Here is a 22,621-nt window from a genome sequence, read left to right on the forward strand (position 1 = left end):
TTCTTCTCCTCCTCCTTTTTTGTTTTTTCCCTTCTCCTTTTTTTTATCCTTTTTTCCCTTTATCTTCTCTTTATCTGCCACTAGTACAGTGAAATACTGCAACAATCATTTAAAAGGTTATTGAGTGCACTCTTACCTAATCAGGTCCAGTTAGAAGGCATGTAGCCTTGACATTTAAACACCATTTTTTTTCAAAAATGAAGTCACAACAAGAAAAAGCCCACACTTAGCTTCTTGTGTTTTCAGTAAGGAAACACATGTCACAAGAGGGTCATTGGCATGCTGCAGAGAGCCGTGTCCTGAGCTATCTCGCCAGGCAAAGGAGCGGAGCCAGTGCACACCCTACTGCAGATGAGCTCTGAGCAGATTGGCAGGAAAGACCTACAGAACATGCTTTTTGTTATCTGTGGACAGCTTACATTTTGGTTATATTGAGGTTTAGTCAGTGGCCAACAGACACCAACTTCATCAGACATTTCTGGATGAATGGGCAAAAGTCTGCACCAGAGGGGTCAAGCAGCTTTTGGCTCGACCATAAAGGACGGTAGGATGAGATGTGCTGCTGCAAATGCACATTTGTATTCTTGGGAAGGTTTCTGGCAGAACTGATAAAAAGCTCTTGGATGAGCAGTGAGAATGTCTTCTATAACTGATATTTGTTTTAATGCAGCTGTTGTATGGTTTTGTTTTCTCATACGATAGTTCTCCTCTTGTTATAAGGTTATTTCTTTCTTTTTTCCAACAGTACAGTGAAAGTTTTGAATTGGTTTCCTGTGAGCAGCTGAATGTTTTCTATTGGTTTCACATTAGAAGTAATGCACTGTTTTTCTCTGTCTTGGAACACGGCAGAATATAGTGGAAAATTTCTTTTCGAATATGTAATATCGCTGAGATACTCAGAAGATCAGGTTTAGGAGCGCAGTGTTCATTAGAAGGCATTTCACTCTGGGCAAATGTCAGTTTGAACAGCAGGCAGCACAGTATCTCCTCAGCTGTTCAGCCTGTGCAGCCTGTAGCTCCTGCGGAGTGAAAGACACTTTGATGAGAGTGGTATTTTGATGCCGTAGTGTTGGCACAGAGACGGTACGGTATTGGCATGTTGATGGCACAGCACTGGCACAGCAATGACATGATGTTGGCCATGCCAGTCTTCTCCCACTGTGCTGGCCACTAACACAGGCCGAATGCCAGGAGGTCATTTACAGTATGTAGTAGGTGGAGGGTGAGAAGGACAGAGGACCAGACAGAGACAAAAGAGAAAAGTGTAGACTAACGAGTTATTTTTTAAGATATATGTTATAGACATTTAACCATGTTGTCACAAACAACAGTGAGGAACCTAGCTAAAATGAATAAGATAATGGTCTTTACTTACATTACAAGCTCTGCATGTATATGTTTTAAATGGCTGTTTGGTTGCATGCTGTAGAGGCTTACGTTCTTATTTACTCATCTTACAAGTCATATATATATATAGCAATAGCATTCACTAGAGAGTGACACGCTTGTTTGCATGCTTATTTAATTCTTTAAGATACTTGTTCTCAATCCAGTGATTATAGTAGCTTTCTCAAAAAAGCTAATTCACAGTTTTTAAAATTAGTTTTCTCATTGGAAGACCAACACAAGACTGCAGATCACCTCATTGCAACCTTCATGATTCTGAAGATTATGGCCAGAAAAGTGTACAAAGCATGTCAGACACTCTGTGGCCAGTGAGCAGAGCATCTGAGGCTGAGACCACTTACTTACTAACTTAGTTCATTTCAGCACGGTCTCACACTTCCATTTTTGTAATGTTTTACACACCTTATTTATATAAAGGGCTGGGCAGGCTTGCCCATTGGGTTTTCTCATGTTATTGCATGAAATCAAATGGAATCTATCCCCATTGCCCTCATATGTTTGAATTACATTTTTTTCATGTGATCAATTATAATTTATTTATTTACTTACTTACTTATTTACTTGGGTTATTATTATGTTAGCTTTGTATGTGACATTTTAATGATGTTTTAAAATGAATTAATGACAGTAAGAACCAGCCCTGATTCAGAGATTTAAACATTGGAAGGAATTTGTTATTTATTATAAATTTGTTTGTTTTGGGTGGTTGTTTATTTTCATTCTTCATATGATATCTATCTATCTATCTATCTATCTATCTATCTATCTATCTATCTATCTATCTATCTATCTATCTATTTGTCTGTCTGTCTGTTTGTTTGTTAATGTGCAGGTTCAAATATTATTAATATTAATATTAATATTAATATTAATATTAATATTAATATTAATATTAATATTAATATTAATATTAATATTAATATTTTAAACATTAGCAGAGAGAAGAGGAGCTAGAGGAAAATGAAAGTTCAATTCATTTCTTCAGCCAGATAATTACACAGATGTAGATCATCAAATCTTGACAGTTCATTGGCCAGATTGGAGCTGAAGCTGATGAGTTCTAACGGCTTATCGGCTGAGTTGGCACTCTAAAAAAACTGGCGTTCTCAAAGTCCCACTTGGTAAGATCCCAAAGAAGTACAGTCAGTAACATCTAACATGAAGACACTTTGAACTGGTTTGTCATCCTTGCATGGCCTACATTTCTGTCAGGGTGCAATTTAGTCAATAAAACATGCAAGGGATGCTGTCAAAAGCTAACTTTCAGGATTTCTGCTTTATTCTTTTGCCTAACAGATATTTCTGATAATCTTACTTGTACTTTTTACTTTTTTTTAAACTCTTTGAATGTGTCCTGAAATGCTCAAATCGGAGTGGCACGTAGTGATTGGTGATTGGTAAGTGGTCCGTGTATTCAGTTTTGCATAAGGGCAATGGACTGGGGTCATCAGAACTGTTGCAGATGATTATCAATGACATTCAGCCCTGCTCCTGTAGCCTATTCTAGATTTACGTTTTCTGCCGTCCCGATCTTTCTATGAATTATTTCACACTCTTTGAAGAGTTTTTTAAATGGCTGCCCTTAGGGGCATTCCCCTGAAATGCTTAATTGTTCAGTGTAATTGTCTGGCTCTTTGTCTACGTGTTCACTGAAGTGAATCAGATGAGGTGGAGAAAATAGCATGAAGAGGTAACTAAGCAAGGCAGATCACAATAACGGGATCCTGTCATAATACATGCACTTTGACATTCATCAGTTCAGTCTGCGTAGGCACAGAATGATATCTAATCAGGAGATGGCAAGTAGGAAACATTGAGTGTGACTGATTTGGAACAGAGCCCTTTGGCAGTTGGAGTGAGTCCTGGTCCATCGTTGGCACAGTGACATCCTGCCAGCAGGTCCGGTTTCAGGTGGCAGGCGCCAGGCAGCCATGTCTCGCCTCTTTTTTGACATAGCACAGATCTGGACTAATCCAGCCTAATAATTGATCGCCTCAAAGCACGGCTTCTGACTTTTCACAGACCAGACAATGTGGTGCAGTTCCTATCATATTCTCAGTCTCTCACCCTTCCTTTACTTCTTATTTTCATTCTCTTCTGTCTGTCGACTCTGATGTTTTCCTGTCTGTTACACTCTTGTAGACCGATTCTTGTAGTCTTGGCTTGTCATTTACCTGTTTCTGTTCCTCTGTTTCTCTCTCTGGGAGACAGATATCTGTCTAGCGCTAGGAAAATAGTTTCACCTGCAGTAGAATGAATATCAGGTTTTCTGTGACAGTATTCTAGTGATAGGCAGTAATGGTAGGCGTTAGAGTGATTTTGCTTCAACAGCACACAATTGCTTGCAGCTCACTGTCCAGAAACTCAATATAAGAAACTTGAGTAGTGTCATAAGCATATTATGTATAATGTATGAATATATGTCCACACATTAAATCATTTGGAATATACAGGCTCTGAAATATGATAGAATTGAGGTCATGAATTCCCCAGAGCTGTCTCTGGCTTTGCTGCAGTTGTGTGTTGCCGGGTTGTTGAGAGATCTGTTGTGGGGGGGTTTGGTCTGGTCTGGGCCACATGGTGAACACCTGGAGCCTTGATTAGGTCCCAAGCCTTTCCTTACATCCCTCTGCTATCAATCTGGAAAATCTGGATATCAAGTAATCTATTTGGCTGGTCATTTATAATTTATGTATTATAATTTCTTTAAATGTGCACGTCTATGTAATTTGTTTGGATTTTTTTTTTTTTTTTTTTGGTATTCCTTAGCAGTGCCAGTACATAGATTTTAAAAGTATCTTAATGGCCTACTATTAATTATACCATTAATTATTTATTAATGTTGTAACCAAACCCTAATAAATGTGAAACACACAGTTGTTGTTTTTTTTTTAATTAGAAAGCTTGCCAGAAAGGTTCACAGCGCATCTGTTTGAGACTAAACATGTGCATCACTTTGGGACTGTGAATCTGTGGGATGCAACAAAAAAAATCCCACTTACTTACTAATTACTTTCATGCAGATGTGAGTGAGCAGTCAGATATGAAGCTTGTCTTGCCAACAAAGACCATGTTTATTAACAACTATCTGGTCAGGGTTGCAGTGGTTTAAATGAGGCTACTAGTTTGTTTATAGTTTGGGAGTTAGAACCAACTAAATTCATTAGAAAATATCATGGACAGGTATATACAAAAATAACACTGTGCAAGAGGGATTAAAAAACAAACAGTCCAGCGCACATCTCTGATTGACCAATTATGAAATTAAGTGATGAAGCTGAGTTTGAGAAACTGTTAGAGCCAGAATTTATACACCACTGCTGACAGTTCTGGCATTTATATCTTTCTACTATTTCAAAAACTATTTTTTTTAGGCCACGCCCATTTCAGGTTTAAATCCAAGTACTGCTACAGATATGAATATCTGAAGCAGTAAACAAATATAGACAGTAGCATTGCATTACACTCCTACTGTTTATCTAGTAATTACTGGCATTGATCAGTGTAAAACACTTCATAATGACAGTGTGAATAATTGCTTATATTAGAGCAGTGCCAAATGTATTTAGTCCCAAATCTGATTAAAATAGCTTTTGTAATCAAACACCCAATAATGACTTTTGCTGAAGACCTAGTCAGCAAGGAAAAAACCCTAGAAGCCTGTCGGGGTGTTTTCCCTGTGCTTGTTGTGACAGCAAGTTTTTGTGAACCATTACAACGGTGCATGTAGGGTGTCGATCAGATCACTCAGCACATCCTGACCACAGCTGCTTCTGTTTGCTGTTTCCCAGCATCCCTGGCTCAGCGGTGTGTGCTTTCGACATGCAGCAGCTGGCACGTGTGTTTGAAGGGAGGTTCAAGGAGCAGAAGACTCCAGAATCAATCTGGACTCCTGTTCCGGAGGAGCTGGTGCCCAAGCCCAGGTAACACAGCAGAACCTTTTCTCTTAAGTGTCTTCTCTTTTAACACACAGCCCACAGCAGTGGTACAGCACAGAGACTGAAGAGCACTCAAGGCCAAGAGATTAATGCATTTTTAAAGCATTTATAACACAGTCAGATTTTGTGAAATAAGTAAGGAATAACATGACAGACCCTGCTGTTATACTAAATAATGCCGGGGGGGGGTGTGATGCGGCACAAGGTGCAAGCAGAGTTTGTATAACAGCATGGTCTGGAGTGTGTTATTTCGCTTATTCCACAGCGATTTGCCAACAGTTATTTGCTAACGATGTTTAATTTGTTAATGAAACACACGTCACACATTTTAGCAGTTTATAGTTAGACTTAATGTTGTGGAATGTCCGAGAAACAGGTTACATATGTTATAGCTAACAGTCATTCCCTCACCATCCTCTCTCTCTCTCTCTCTCTCTCTCTCACACACACACACACATACACACACACACAGACACACACACACACACACGCAGTGCAGCCTGTCATTTTGCCCGGAAAACTGAAAGCATGACTGAGACTGATACCACTTACAACCAAGACTCCTTCCATAAATAAATGCCTCCTAACAAAAACCTCACCACATCAATGATTATAAAAATTACTTTGTTAAACAAATTTATTTTATTACTATTATTACTCTTATATTATGTGGAGCGTCCACTGTACAAATCCCTGTGTGTATATATATATATACATATATATATATATATATACATATATATATATATATATATATATATATATATATATATATATATATATATATATATATATATATATATATATATATATATACCTAAACCTAACGTTCATGTTACAGCAAGGAACTACCTGTGCTGTTATATACGAAAATAATGGACACCTTCTGACCAATCAGATTCGAGCATTCAGATGTACTGTGGTATAATAGATAATACCATGCAGCAGTGAAACAGTATGAAAAATGTATTGTGTTATAGCTTTACAACCTGATATTAGCATTTCCTCAGTGTTAAATTAGGGAAGCTGATAGAACATTTATTAAAACTGGCTTGTAAAGAGGATCACTCTTACCCTTCAGTACTTTAGCAGATGGATGTAGAAATACAGTTCGTCTGAATTTCACTTGGTGTTTTTGTCTAAAATTGACAGGCATGCTAGAAATTTGCAGTTTGTGATGCTTAGGCTTGCCAAAGTTGGACCAGAGAATTGTAGAAAAACAAAACAAAAAACAAAAAAACTCCTCACTTTGGTACAGATCGCAATTATACGCTGACGTAGCATTTTAACAAGTTTTGTACATTGAGAGTTTTTTAGCCGTGTGTCGTAATTGGTTGCTAGTAGGCAAAGATAACTTACCAATTATAAACAGTAAGAAAACACAAAAGTAAAAGAAGGTTATAGCAGTATACTGAATAACTACTGCTAAAATTAGCACATCTTCAGTGTTGGGTTTAAAACATTTATGGACCTCCTCTTTAGAGATCAGTGCATGTAGTGAAGTTGTGCTACTGGTCGATGATGCAAATTTCCATGTCAAAGTTAAACTTGATGCAAAGTTTTGCTCCCAAAAATGTATATTTACTGAAAGAAACCATTGACCATAGCGAATTCTTTTGAAACTACCCTGTTTGGGGCCTACTGGATCAGACACAGTGTCAAGCAATTTTTGTGTGCTTGGTGTCTTACTCAGTATAATTATAGAGGGCACATTTTGTACTCCAGGCAAATAAGCCCAACAGATTTTCCTTCTTAACACACAGTGCATGTCGATGTTACAGAAAGTGGAGAGCACTCAGGGTCTAAGTGATCAAAGTCTTTTCTAAATGCTCCCAACACAAGCAATTTTGGTGAAACGGTCAGTGACTGGAGCAGGTCGTGCACTAAATATGTTGGCAAATCAGGCCATTAGTCCAATTACTCTCTTACCATTTGGGTTTGTCCTTTATTTCCAGATGACCAGACACAATGATACAGTAATATCCATAACCATTTTTTTCTGAATAAATTTTGAGCATAAGGGCATGCTTTCACTCTTGATAAAGATCTATAACAGGGATATTCAGTTAAAATTTGTGAAATATGAGTTAATTCTTTGCTTACAGTGGTCTGGATACTTAAACTGACATGAAGAGCCTTTGGTCCAACTTACATAAATGCAAGTGATTAGATGGCAAGTGATTAGATAAGATTAACCTGAGAATCTGTTACAGAACCTGAGATGGTTCATATTTAGAAAACTAGAACTATAGCTATTTTTAATCTGCTGGCATATGCTCTGGTAGAGTATTTTTTCAATTGTTCTGGTTGGTCCACTGAAATATTTGTTGTGTCCACATCCTTGAGCAACCAGTTGACGACGCCTGATCTCGGAACTCAGTTCTGATCCTTATTCAAACACAAAGCGTAGCAGCAAAGGATAATTAATGCGTATGAATATCTGAAGGACGTAGAGATTAAATGCTGTATTCTGTTACTGTCCTCTATCAGGTAGGTCTTTCTACATAAAGATCATTCTAAATGTGTAAATATTTTTTCCTCATGTGTGTTTGTATAGACCTGGGGGTTGTGCTGGTCAGGGCTCCAGGTTCAGCTCTTCTACCTCGTTCCCTGATGAGGTGTTAAACTTCATAAAGACCCATCCACTCATGGATGAAGCCGTCCCTCTGCTGGGACACAGACCCTGGATCGTTAAAACCATGGTCAGGTAAGTGACTGCATTGCCATTGATGGAAAATAACCACCAGGTTTTCAGAATCTTTGCTCATATTCATAGTCATGTCTTTTGAATTTTTGAAAATGCTAATATGAAGGCTAGGATTTAGAGTCAAGTTCAGGTGGGTGATTGGAATGCCATTATAGGAAAAAAAAAATACCAACAGTTTCATTTTGTCTCTATGTTTGTAGAGCTCAGAAATGCTAATATGATAGCTGCATATAAAATGCCTACCTCGAGGCACAGTATGGTTAGAGATTCAAAATTGTGAATTGGGAAAAGTGCTAATATGATGCTAGGATTTAGAGTCAAGGTCAGTTGGGTGACTGGATTGCCATCACAGGAAGAAAAAAAACATACTCACGAACAGTTTCATTTTGCCTCTATGTTTGTAGAGCTCGGAAATGCTAATATGAAGGTCACATATAAAATGCCTACCTTGAGGCAGAGTATGGTTAGAGATTCAAAATTGTGGGCAGCTGGCCTAGTCTTACTCATGCAAGCATGATGAAACCCTTCATGCATATAGCCTGACTAACAATGTAAGAGTGTAGATGAAATTGTAAATCAGAGCTGGAAAATGCTGCCAAGAGCAATTTGACAGCTATTTGCCTCTGGCCTCTGAGTGCTGTGGAAAGTAGAAGAAAAAGTCTTTTTTTTTTCTTTCTAAAAATGAAAGGTACTTCATTTAGCCAAGCCAACTGAATTTTGATTGAAATGCTCTCAGGGGTGGAAATGTTATAATACTTCCATGAATAACAATGTTGTCCTTATCAGGCATTATAACACATAATTTCGATGCTTATAAATAGTGAGTGTGACCTTAAGATCATAGCAAAATCTCACTCATCTATAGTGCACTACCATTACTGTATGAGTTTCATCCTGTTCATTAAATGTTGTTCTTTTCCTTTATATAGAGTTTAACAGCATTGATGGCTATTTTGTGCATTTATTAAACAGCTAGATTACCACACTCTCAGTGCCGGTCCCAAGCCCGGAAATGGGAAGGGTTGCGTCGCATCAGGAAGGGCATCTGGTGTAAAACTTGTGCCAGAATCAATTTGCGGACGTTTGATCCACTGTGGTGAACCCCGAAAGGGAGCAGCCAAAAGAGGGAAAAAAAAATTAAACAGCTAGTTTACCCAAATCAAAGTCTGCCTGTTCAAACTCTAAAATTTACATTGATTCCAGGGCAGTGGTTTAAGGAAATAAATAAAAACGAAGCAAAAATGCTATTTTTTTTACAGCATGTAATTGGAACTTTCCTGGGGTTGAAATACAAGTGACAGTCAAAGAGATACAGTAACACTGTTGGAAATGCGTAAGTAAGGAATCTTATAGGAAAGTAGTCCAAGACGGATGGTGTGATGTGATGCGATGTGTAGCTACCGCCCAAAAGTTTGTGTTTGGTTTAAAATGTTTTATTCCTTGTATGGCAGTGTGACAACAATTACAAGTTTTAACTTATTGATACTGTGGATGACATGCCTACTACATTTACATTTACATTTAATGTGAGACGAGTAAGTTCCTGTTAACACTTATTATAGCAGCTATAAACAGTAAATCCCTCACCAGCCTATCTTTTTTCTCCTTCTTGAAGTTAATAAGAAAAAGATGCAACGTCCTCTGTTCTAAAGACTTTCCTTTAGTGGAAAACTTATTGACACTGGAGACTCCTTCTATAAATATTAAATAAACATCTCAGAAGAGATGTTAGAAGAGATTACAGAAAACTTCACCATATCAATGATTATATTTTTCTTTGTTAAATAACAGCACATTTTTAAAATTTCTTTATTATTATTATTATTGCTTTGATTATGCAATGTGTCCACCATACAAGTTCCTGTGAATGAGTTAATGATATAGAAATTATATCATATTAGAATGATTACATTAATATAAACCTGTGATTTGCTTTGCAGCTGGAACTACTTTCAAAGCTGCTGTTATAGAAAATTATAGAAACGTTTGCTCTGTCAGTCAGGAGAAGAAAACAGTCCTGTGGTATAATAATGATAATAATATATAACACAGTACATTGACATGTTGCATGTTGTATCAGAATGAGCTTGACTCTTGGTTATGGATGGTGCAAATCAACCTTGATTATGCTCTAACATTAATCTTAGAACTTTCATATCACATTCTCCATGGAATAACCCTAAAATTAATATTGAATTATGCAAATTTGTTTCCTGTGAGAATATAGCTAAGGGCTACTTTAGCAGTCACTTGTTATTAAATGCATTCATGGTGTCATGTGACACATTTTCCTTACCATGTAAAAAGAATATTGTTGATACTCGTTCCATCTGGCTGCCTCAATGAAATATTCATATTCATATTGTTTAGAATCATTACCAGAAATTGTACCTTTGGTGTTGTTTTACTGTATGTTGTTTTACCATTTTTCTCCCTCGCTTACACACATTACTGTAAACAGCGGCTCAGTGTTTCAAATGATCTCAAAATTACGCACACGTTTTGCAAATCCACATAAAGTGAAACATTGGCTCCATAACCATAAACACTCTCCTCAAAATGAAATATTCACATAATATTAATGCACACTTAGCATATAAATTTCAACAAACCTTGTTTTTCACACTGCACAGATTAATTGTGAACACAGCTGTCACAGTGTGTATGCTGACATCCGTGTTATATGCATTAATCAGTGAAAACTATAGAAATGCAAAGAATTCCTTATTAATATATTTATTTACTTTGTACTTCGTACAGATGGGAAAAAAGGAGAAATGTGTGTGGCCATAAAATATAAATCAATCTTTGATATGAATGAATGAATGAATGAATGAATGAATGAATGAAATTTGCTTGTAAGAAATAAACATAATGAAATTTTTGTCCATAGCAGACAAAAATTTAATTGGCCCACTTATAAAGAAAGGAACAATGTAAGAACTTTTGTCTCGTTTGTATTCAGTGAGGAACTTTTGTCTACATCACACGCAATGTTCTCTAACAGTATTGGAAAAATCTTCTATATCTCTCGTACTTAAATTGTGGTTGATGACATGTTCAGCTAGTGTAACTGGGATTTCATTAGAGACTGTTGGCCTCCTTGTGAGAGAGCACTTCTTCCATTCCACCTCCTCTATCTCTCTATCTAACTCAATTTCTGTTCTCTCTTCTTTCTTTCCCACTGCTTCCTCCAACCTTCTCCACTGTACAGCAGACTTTCAGCGCTGCTTTCATTTTCATTACTCTGACTTTTCACATGATATTGTCTGTAGAAAATGACATTCTGGGTTCATTTCTCACTCAACAGAGAAAGATACAGAAATGTAGAGGAAAGCTCTGCAGTGTTTGTAGTGTTTTCACTGATCTGAATATCTATCGATTTTGTGCCTTGGTGTTCCCAAGGAGAGTTTATCCTGAAATTTGTGTTTGACCTTAAGTTCACACTAACTAGCAACAACTCCCTTTTGGGCGTGCATTGTGATTTTTTTTACTTCTGATGAAAAACACTAGTAGCTATAAATTAACTCACTTCGATAACTCACTTATTTATGTGCAAATTGGTTGTTACATAGCTAGGATTGCTAGAATTCACACTAGCTTCATTCACACTTTAGAAAAGCAAGCTAACTGTTCTAGCTACATTTACTCACCAGAGGCACTAACATTTACTGTGAGGTTGTATATGACAGGCTAAGATGAAACCATATACAGTAGATTATACATTTTTATTCCTTTTTCTGCACCTCAAAGAGTAAATGGGAACTAATCGCTTGTAGGAACTAAGGTTGTGATTGGGGACAAAAAAAAAACATTGGAACACACGCACCATGGGATCAGTCTGTTGAATTCATTCATCTGGATTTGTCGCTTCGCCATATCATACTTACTTTGCATAGAATTGAGACAGTTTTTCACTTGCTGTTGTCACTGAAATTATAGCTCCATATCTCCATATACTTAGAAAATTAATGGTCTCCTGTTGCTTTGTTGCTCACTAGTATGAACACAGGGTATGTGTTTGCAAATGCGAAAACTACATGGCATGGAGAGTGATTGTGGAATTGAAATGGGGGGACACACTCTGAGAACTTGAACTTTTTTTTTCTTTTTTTTATCTTTTTTGCGTTAGCCAGCCAGCCCCCATTAAAGGGCCTTGGGTAGGAGTTTGTTAGTGTAAGTATTGGTAAAGAGATGGGGAAATGGTGGAAGTGGAAGCACTATCACAAGTAGAAAAAGGGAGAGATGGGAATGTATAGGAAGTTAATTAGGAAGAACTTTAGGTATAGTGTTTCTCTCAAACCTCTGTTATTTCATAACTCCATTAAGCAGTTTGTAATAAAAGTTAACTTCAGTAAATATATTTAAAGATTTGTTCTGATGGCGTAAGGAAAAGAGAGGTGAGCTTTGGTTACTGAGAAATGTGTACCAGGGTGCAACAACAGCATGTAAGCCATTGTGAGAACTTGTAAGGACAATGTGGTAATTTGTCTATTGATCAAATGAGTCAGGTAAGTAAAACGCAACAATTTTTAGAGGTCTGGGCTATTGATCAGAATGCCATGAGCTCAAATCCCAGCACTGCCAAACTGCCACTGTTGGAAACCTTAACTTTTCCAGAGGTGACATATCATGCCTGACCCTGTGCTCTGGGCCCAGTCCTTTCAGATACAGTTGGGTTCATAAGTTTATATACACCTATTATTTTGTCTAAAGATCATACTTTTTTCAATTAGTACTGCCCTTTTACATGTTTCCCAGAAGACAACAATAACAACAATAACAAGATTCCCAGAATAACAATTTACACTGATCATCCTGTTCAAAATTTTACAACCCCCTGGCTCTTAATGTATCGTGTTGCCTTCTTGAGAAACAATGAATGTTTGCACCTTTTGTAATGTTCGTGTATGAATCCCTCAGTTGTCCTAAGTGTGAAAAAATGGATCTCAACACCATATAGCCAATGTTAGAAAGGGGTGGTATATGCAGAAGATGCTGGAAAACCAAATAATGTGCAATACCTGAAGATTTTTCAGAACAGTGGGCAGTTTAACTGCTCAGGACAAACAAGGAACTCATCCAGGTAACAACACACAGTATTAAGAATCAAGCGTGTGTAAATGTTTGAACTGGTTCATTTGTGTAAATTCAGTTATAATTTTGTCTTGTGGACTATATGTAAACATCTGCTATGTGAAATAGCTTATTCAGGGCTAAATAAAAAACAAAATGAAATTTTTATGATCCCTCTTTTTTTAAAATTATTAACATTTTACAGATTCTGCAAGACTTATATAAACTTATGACTCCAACTGTATGCAGAAAAGGAATTTCACTGTACTGTGCCTGTATATGTGACAGAAAAGGCTGTCTTTTATGTAACTGGCAATGTCAGTAAGACTGATATAACTTTCACATACATCACAGTTTGCTTTTGACAATTTAAGCAATTTATTTAAACTACAAGCTAGTGTTTTTTATTTCTCTCTTTGCGCTTTTCAATCTTTTATAAAGCTTTAGAAGCTACATTTACTTGTCAATCTACCTGCCAAGTATGTGTTATATGTATATTTCTCTCTTAAAAAGCTGCTGCTTTGGAGTTGTAGAGTTTTCTGGCTTGGCTGTCCTTGTCAATGGTTCTGTCATGTTAAGTGCTTTCAGCACATAATGTTGTGTCATAACCATTGTGCTTATTTGAGCCTTTAATTGGCACTCTGAACGAAAAAAAAAAAAACATTTATGTAACAATTTGTTTGACTACGTTGTATGCCATTAAATGCATTATTAAATAAATCTTATTTATGCTTTATTTACGCTTCCTCCCTTCATCGCAGGTACCAGCTGAACACCATGGTGGTGGATACAGAGGCAGGACCACACAGGAACCGCACTGTAGTGTTCCTCGGGTCCACCAGGGGAACCGTTCTGAAATTCCTCATCACACCTGGTAGAGACAACCCTTATTCCAGCACCAACGTCTTTCTGGAGGAATTAGAGGGCTATAATCCTGAAAGGTAACACTTTCATTGTGATAGTTTGCCTTCACTTTTTTACCTATTTAGTGTTAGACAAACATTTGTCACTTTTTCACATTTACGGTTTATGTTATCTGTGAAATATTCTGGTGTTACAATGATCTACAGTTACTGTGTTACAGTCTTCTCATCTGTAGACATTTATGAATATTAATAAGTGTTTGCTTGGGGTAGGTATTTATGCATGTTCTGGGATTTTAGTATGTAGGTTGTGTGTATATGAAGTGGTTTATCCCTGGTTTGGATCAGTGTTTTTAAGTGTTAGTAAGTATTTGGTTCATGTAGGGCCTTATGACAACACATTGGGTTGGTGATTATGATTGTTAACAGGTGTTTGCTTCATGAAGGGGTTTATGAATATAGCCAATCAGTGTTTATTGGTGATGTAACTGAATACGATACAGTACATTATTCAGAATTAATGTGTTCACAGATACAGATACAAATATGAATAGGAGGTGTAATATTAATTTTTCTTCTATCCACAGTCAGTGTTGCTCCAATATCCTGGCATAAATACTGCCTTACAGAGCTCCAGTCCATATTTCTATACAAACTGGCCTGAAACTCACAAAAGAAATATGCTTTTATTTATAGAGCCTCTTTTCCATATAGCCCACGCAGACCACACACTGTGCACAGGACAGCATATAACTGGCTTTCACCGTTCATCGTTGTTATTAAATGAAAATCTTCCTGGGAAATCACAAGGATATTATAATGAAATGAACCTTAAAGGATCCCAGTTTGACAAGCAGCAGGACTCTGTCCCAGCTTCATAGTAGATTCTGATAATGTGTCTAGTGAACTTTTCTGATCTGGAATATAACAAACCCAAAAAATTAAGTATAGATCTATGATTTGGGAAAGACATTGTTCTAAAAGATGGATCGGTTACTCAGTCACCTTAGGTAGAAAGCTTGTCAGAAAGGTGTACAGGGCCAATTAAAGACCAGTTATGAACTTGAAAGAAGTAGACTGTTATTTTTTGTGAATGAAAAATGACTTTCATTGACAGCTCTATTGTCCCCAGTTCTTCTGGGAGTTTAGTTGTGTAACTCACATTTTAAATTCACATTTAATTTAAAAAAAAATCACTTTTAGTGTACACGACATCCACTTCCAAGTGAAATCTAAATACAGATACAGATATTTAGAGCACTAAACAGTTACAGATACAGTTCCATATCTGGTGTTTATGCATGTTTTGTTATGTCTAGGGTGTGATGAATGTTTTGGGAAGGTATTTATAGGTGTTGATTATAAGATCTGTTTAGTAATTGGCTGTTTCAGTAAGTTTTCCCTTAGACCCACAGTTCAAATCTGTGGAACGAAGCCTGAATAGGCTCTTCAAATATAACTGAAATTTCAAAGTTCATATTATAATGCTGTGTGTTGCTGTTTCATAGTGACTGAATATATCTGTCTCTTTAACCATGTGATTCTAATGTACCTTATTGTTATTAGTGTGTATGATCAGACATTATGACTATCATTTGTAGTTCAACTGCTTTGTAACCAATATTTGTAGCACTCTTATGTACTAGCACGTTGTGTTTAGTTGTTGCACTGTTCTTCCTATTACAGTGGAGCTCAATGTGCTACATATCGCATTAGGAACTGTATTAGGGCATTTAGACCTTTCATCTTTTATTTTATTAGTTTAATACTTTTAGACAGAACATGTGAAATTTGATGTATTACACACTGATATTGAGCAGTAGACTCATTGTGGAGTGAAAAGTACTACTTCAAAAGCCCTCCATAGACAATTTAGTCATAAATGAACCGCAGACCAAATAAAAACATGTCACCCAAAACAAAAAAGAGGTAACACATTCGAATAGCTTTCACAGGTTTGTGTGTGTGTGCGTGTGTGCGTCTGTGGTAGATGAAAACATAAAACCTAGCTGCTGTTTGAAGATGAAAGGCTGTACCAGGTTCTCCATATCACCCTTAGAGAAACAAATATGCTCACAAACACCCCAATGTTTATACTCCTGCAACAACTGGTGTAAATGTTAACTGATTCCCACAGGCTTTGCAATGTAAATACTGACATAACACAAATATTTCAGCTTAAATAGGACAATTAAAATACACAGAACTAACCATTTGTGTTTATGTGTGTTGTGGTTTGTTTTGTGCCTTTATGAATGTTAATAGGTGTTTTGGCTAGGTTTCATAAAGAGGTTTATGAATATTTTATAGGTGTTTGGCTTGTGTAGGGGTTTATGAATGTTTTGATTGTGTATTTATGAGTATTAATAGGTGCTTGGTTTGGTAGCTGGTTTAGAAATATTTTCTGTAGGTTTTCAGGAGTGTAAATAAATGCAGGATTCTTAAACTTTTTGCAGCCTTTTAACTGTAAAATAAATTCCACATACCACCTCATTATATATTTATATTATGAACAAAAACCAACTAGTCAAATATTAGACTCATTGTTTACTGTAAAGGTGTACAATGATAATATGGATATTTATTGAATGCACAGAGCTTTTTATTCCTGAAATTTCTACTGGCAGTGCACATTAAGTCCATGTCTAATAACCATCAGAAGGCAATAATAACTATGGTGCAGTGGGTAGTGTTGCCACCTTACAACTCCAGGGTCCCTGGTTTGATCTGGAGCTTACTGTCTGTATGGAGGTTCTCCCTGTGTCTGCATGGGTTTCCTGTGGGTTAGCCGGTTTCCTTCCACTGTCCAAAAACATGCTGGTAGGCGGATTGGCTATGCTAAATTTCCCATATGTGTTAATGAGTGTGTATGTGTGTGTGTGTGTGTGTGTGTGTGTGTGCATGGAACCCGGCAATGGACTGGCATCCCATCAGTGCTGAATTCTCACACCTTGTCCCCAGTGTTCCTGGAATACGCTCCAGATCCTCCATGACCCTGACCAGGATAAAGCGCATACTGCAGATGAATGAATAAGTGTTTAGGAATAGGTTTTTATCAGTGTTAATAAATTGTTGGCTATATTAAGTTATGCAGTTTGAGTGGTAATAAGCGCCTGCTTAGCATAGTTAGTGCTGTGATTGTGATTTGTTTTAAATAAATCTTTTTCAGTCAGTGTTAACTGTTTGTTTGGTGTTTGTTTGGTGTGTGTAGGTGCGGCGATGATTCGGTCCAGGCACGCCAGCCGTTGTCTCTCACCCTAGACAGACAGAGTCATACTCTTTTGTTAGCTTTCCACTCTTGTGTGGTGAGGCTGCCTGTAGCCCGCTGCCAACTGCATTCCCGCTGTATGAAGTGAGTATACACACATACACACTCTGCCTAGCTCTCTCTCACACATACACACACCCTCACCCCCCATTTTTTAATGTTCCAATTTTTCACTGTTCTACCAAAATAGCTTTTGCTTTATCAGCATCTGAAATCCTACTGATTTGACCCCCATCACACTCACACACACACACACACACACACACACACTTTCTCTGGCATGTTCATGCATGCTAGCTTTGGCGCAGGCCTGAACTAGTGTTTTTGATCCACATTATTAATAAGTTCCATGCTGGTTAATCGCCTTTTAGCCCCTGCCTCACTGGTATTTCTGCACAGCATGTTGGGAGATTCCAAATCCAGTCATAATTATTTGTGGTGCAGTAGTATACATACACACATATGGGCACACAAACACCTAATGTATCTAGCACTTTAGATGAGGCTGTAATTCAGCTTGTGTTCAGGCACTGACCTGTAGTATGGTCGTGTGTGTGTGTGTGTGTGTGGGCATGTTTTTAATATGTAACAGTTTTGAACTTGTGGGACATTTGGCTGGTCCCCACAAAGAAAACTGCTGCAGTTTTTTTAAATATACTTTTATATAAAAAATAAAAAGGGGCAAAAGGTTTCCTTACTGTACCTGTAGTGTTGCCACATAGGCATAGCTTTAATTTGCAGTGGAACATACTCACAAGCCGGAGTGTTTACACAAGAAATTTGGTATTCATAAAAAAAAAACAGTAATTTCTGAAAAATTTTCATATCCTACTCATGCTCCTGAGTGTGTGTGTAAATTTATGCATAATACTAACTAATGTAAACCTCGACTTGCCTGACTTCAAATCATATAATTTGCATTGATTACTGTACTTTTATATTAGATTATACTGCCAAGTTTAAATTGCTTATTTTTAATTACATTTACAGCATTTAGCAGACACCCTTATCCAGAGCGATTTACAGAAGTGCTTTGGAGTCTATGAAAAACACATGCTCATGGTAGATCACTAGGTCAGGAATTAAGAGTACCATAAAGAAAATTCTGTGAAACCCAGTTGTTTTATATTATTGGCATTAATTAAAGAATATTAAAAAGCGAGCTAACACAAACCCATAAATTAAGACAAATAAATCTCACTCAGTTATAATAAAAATAAATGATGGTGTATAAACAGAGGATGGGCTGCTCTGTCTGTGCATAGCTGCAAACCATAAATAAATAACTCAGCTAAAGTAAGATTTAGTGCACATCAGTATGAAATCTGACTTTTTTTTAATAATTTGGTTCCATTTGCCACAGCATCCCTCTTTAATGCTGTGCAACACTTCCAGCACATTAGCCGTGACACTAAACTATTTGAAAATAGCAGTTTGCCTAGTGTGATTGGTGTGCATGATCACCTGTGTACAGCATAGATCTTTTTTTCTCCTTCGTTGTCATGTCACATCATGTCACCAAACTTAATTCAGACCTAATTCACATTTTTGTGTCAAAATTTTGACCTGGTCAGATCCGGTTACACTGCTAAATATTTTTATTAGCATAGAAGTGAGTCAAAATAACTTCCTCTCTGCTTTTCTGCCTTCTCTGTCACTGTAGTATTCATTTCGTGCTCCCAGGTGTCTATGCATTTGCTTTTATGGAGTTTCGTGGGTGTCACTACAAGCAAATGAGCTTGTCTGGAACACACTTTGCACTTTACGGGTGATCAACATACATATACGAGTGCAAAGAAAATTAGAGTTTCCGAAACTTTTGTAAATCTGACGTAAAAGTTTGGTTTGGCTTACGCAAACATTTACGCACAACTTTACTAAAAGACTGACATATGAGGCCCAAGGATAGTAAGACAAATGTGTGTGTGTGTGTCTGTGACATTTCTGAGTGACATTTATCTGTGTTGCATTCAGTTGTTATAATGTTGTGTTTGCAGATGATGGCTAATACTTTCAGCGTTTATATTGGAGTTGCTTTGTTGTGTGTGTGCATGTGTGTGTGTAGGAACTGTATCTCCTCTAGAGATCCTTACTGTGGCTGGACCAGAGGAAGCACTTGTTCTCTCCTCAGACCTGGTACCAGGTGAGATTCAACACATCATAAGTTGTGGTCATAATTTCAGTACTTGTTCGACATGTGTTTTTATTTTTATTTTTATTTTCTTTTATGTAGACTACCATTTGTGCAGGATGTTGAGTATGGGAACACTACACATCTTGGAGACTGTGATGGTGAGTTGTTTCAGTTTATCATAGTATTACATAGGACTGGGTTGTGTATTCCAAGCAGAGTATGGTGGACTGTTCATACCACATAATGGCTTTGATCATCTGCATGTGAAACAGTATGTAACACACACAGTTAAATATTATCATTATACCACAGCTCTGCAACAGCATAACTCTGACAGTAATGCTGGCTGTAGTTCAAACCACAGGTTTATATAATGCACTTGTTCTAATATGTTCTAATAATTTGTTGCTATAGTAACAACTCATTCACAGTGTATGCTCTACAAATCTAAGTGTACGAATAAACGATTTTTTAAAGCAGAACATGCTGTTATTTAATAAAAACATATCATTGTGAAACTCTCTGTAAGGAGATATAATTGTGGAGCGTTCTGCCACAGGAGAGTCTTAAGGCTTTTTAGTTTCTTGTTAACATGACAAGCTGTGTTTTTGTTTTTTTTTTTTCAAAATGCATTTTATTAACTTGAAGAAAGAGCTGTTGGGATAACAGGAACTAACTTGTTTCACAGATACTACAATTAATGTTCATGCAATTTGTCAAAATAAATAAAAATTGTTAGTGCTGGCAAATTGCTGTAGTCTAAAAGGAATAAGAACAGGATGCGTTACTAAAGGAAAATAAGCCATGGTGGAAACAGTAACACACCTCATCACGCTACCCTCTCATTGATCATATTTTTCCTACCTATCATGTTTTATTCCTTACTTATCTTTGCAATGTTTAACTCTGGCACCAAACTAGCAGAATGTATGTAGGTCATATGATATCATATCCAAACAAACACACAGTTCCCATGTTGCCCTGTTCACCCTGTCCGCCCTTCGCTAGATGAAGCTGCACAAGCCTTTTTACAACGACAGCAGTCTGCAACAAGATGGATTAACCGCTCTTGGGGGAAGAGAGAGAAACAAAGAGAGACAGACAGAGAGAGATAGAAAGTGACAGACAGAAGTGTAAGAGAGCGAATGACAAGCTACAGAGTAAAAGTTTAGTAACAGTGTGAGAAGTTCTATGAATTTATCACAGGGAGAACATGTTAAAGTATTTTTCATTGAACTCAGTAAACAATCAGGCTGTCACAATGAATTTCTCTTTCTGAATACTATTTGAAATGTAAAATGTTCAAATACCATGTACTACTATTAGTCATGTCTCTTTTAATGTTATACAATATGCAGTGAGCTCATGTAGTTAATAGGAAGTGTATGTGTTGAATAGAATTCCAATGTGAAGGTAAGTTAAAGATGCTGGATTTTATGGTGGTGGAGGAAATGTAAAATCCAGTTCAATATCAGCAATGAGAAACATCGCTGCATGGAAAAAATTACCATATTGCCTCTGCACAATCTTCTTTGCTTATGAAAAATGACAATTGACTACATTAGGATTGTAGACAGGACAAAGATATTACATGTTTTTTAGTGGCGCAGCAACAGAAAACTGGACCACTGCCAGCAACAAAGGCAGCATACTGCAAAGCCCAGCAGAATGTTCTCTTGCAAGTTTTCTTCTCAACTTTTGCTGTCATGGCATAGTGATGGATTAAACCAGCTGCTAACTCTTTTAAAAAGCATGCATGCTCAATGGCTCGTATTAAAAACCCAGTGATCTATAATAAAAAAAATTAAAAGACTATTGAGGCATAGAAAGCAATGATGCCTTAAAGAAATCCAAACCATCCCAGTTTGCCATAACCCTCTATGAACACACCTCCCTCCAGCCCAGATCTGCACATTTTACTTAAGAGAAAAGCTATTTAACAAAGGTGACTAAACAAATAGGTTTTCAACTTAGATTTAAAGCCTGTTTTTAAAATTTATTCTAGCTGGGGGGAAGGGGGATTGTGTGGAAAACAGGAAACAGCTCTGTCCACTGCTATGGTTTTAATTATTGTAGGTACTAATAAAGAGCCTGCACCTTTTGATCGAAGCAGGATGTAGGGGATCATTACTTTCGAAGCAGGATGTAGTGGATCAAAACTTACAATCAATGGCACTAACAATCAATGGCACTAACATTGTGTTGATGAAATAGAAAGACAGTCAGCAAGACTAGAGGTGATTAAAAAATTAACTAGATTTTTGAACTAGTGTTTAGTAGCACTTTGTTATATTAGCATTGCACGAACTTAAATGCTGTTGTCATGGCAACATTTACATGCTGCTGATTGATGTTTACATGCATAACATTCAGCACTTGTTCATTTAAACCAACTTCCTGCAACTGTATATCTGAATGTACAAGAGTTGTAACTGAAGATGATTCATACATTATTCAGAATGAACAGATAATGTGTTCTAAACAGATTTTTTTAGAAAGCTTGCTGGAAAGGTTCACAGGGCATCTTGTCGAGACTAGAGGTGTCCATCAGGATGCAACAGAAAAAAAAAAACGTGACAGGGTTTTATTTTCATGCAGGCGAAAGGGAGTAGTCAGATGTGAGCAAGCATGATAAAAAAAACAGAGCCTTGCATATCTAGCTGTGGTTACAGAACATTCAAAGCCACAATTAACACACCATACAGACAGTGCTGGCATTTCTACCTTTCTACCGACTTTTGGTTTAGACCACACCCACTTAGGGTTTAAATCCGAATACAGATTAATATTTGGAGTACTAAAGAGATACAGTTAGTGGCGTTCTGTTACACTCCTTATATGTACCATAGACGTTGTCTTCAGTCTGTTTTTAAGTAAGGAAAACACAGATGAGTTTTTTTTTTTTTTTCAAATCCATATAAAGCCTAAATTCCCATTCAAATGTGCTTTCAGAAATATATATAAAAAACTACAAGCTGCAAAAGCTTCTCTCTGTCAGGCCTTGTCTGCGTTCCAGAAGTGTGAATTCCAAATCCGTCGCAGCTTTCCGAATTGTCTCAGCATTCTGAGATGAGTTCCAGAAGTGGAACAGAACAGCAGCGGGGTTTCCTATCCAGAGCTCTGAGGGCACTTGAGCAGAAGGGCGTAACTGGTTATCATGCTAGCCCTGCCGAGGTGATTATAGAGCTGAGGAAATCTTCCCAGCAGTTGGAACTGGGATCAGCAAGA

The 22,621-nt window shown here is 37.1% G+C and overlaps 1 protein-coding gene across 1 annotated transcript in view; it reads left to right on the top strand.

Annotated features, from left to right (window-relative positions):
• The window catches only part of sema6ba (sema domain, transmembrane domain (TM), and cytoplasmic domain, (semaphorin) 6Ba), a 132,968-nt gene that overhangs the window by 100,302 nt on the left and 10,045 nt on the right, over positions 1-22,621 (top strand). Inside the window, exons 11-16 of the mRNA XM_026925054.3 lie at positions 5,199-5,330; positions 7,903-8,052; positions 13,890-14,069; positions 17,203-17,343; positions 19,325-19,402; positions 19,493-19,551. Of these exons, the coding sequence (XP_026780855.1) occupies positions 5,199-5,330; positions 7,903-8,052; positions 13,890-14,069; positions 17,203-17,343; positions 19,325-19,402; positions 19,493-19,551 (740 nt within the window). The remainder of the gene's footprint in view (positions 1-5,198; positions 5,331-7,902; positions 8,053-13,889; positions 14,070-17,202; positions 17,344-19,324; positions 19,403-19,492; positions 19,552-22,621) is intronic.

The sequence above is a fragment of the Pangasianodon hypophthalmus genome, chromosome 21 (assembly GCF_027358585.1).
Source record: "Pangasianodon hypophthalmus isolate fPanHyp1 chromosome 21, fPanHyp1.pri, whole genome shotgun sequence".
Taxonomy (NCBI): domain Eukaryota; kingdom Metazoa; phylum Chordata; class Actinopteri; order Siluriformes; family Pangasiidae; genus Pangasianodon; species Pangasianodon hypophthalmus.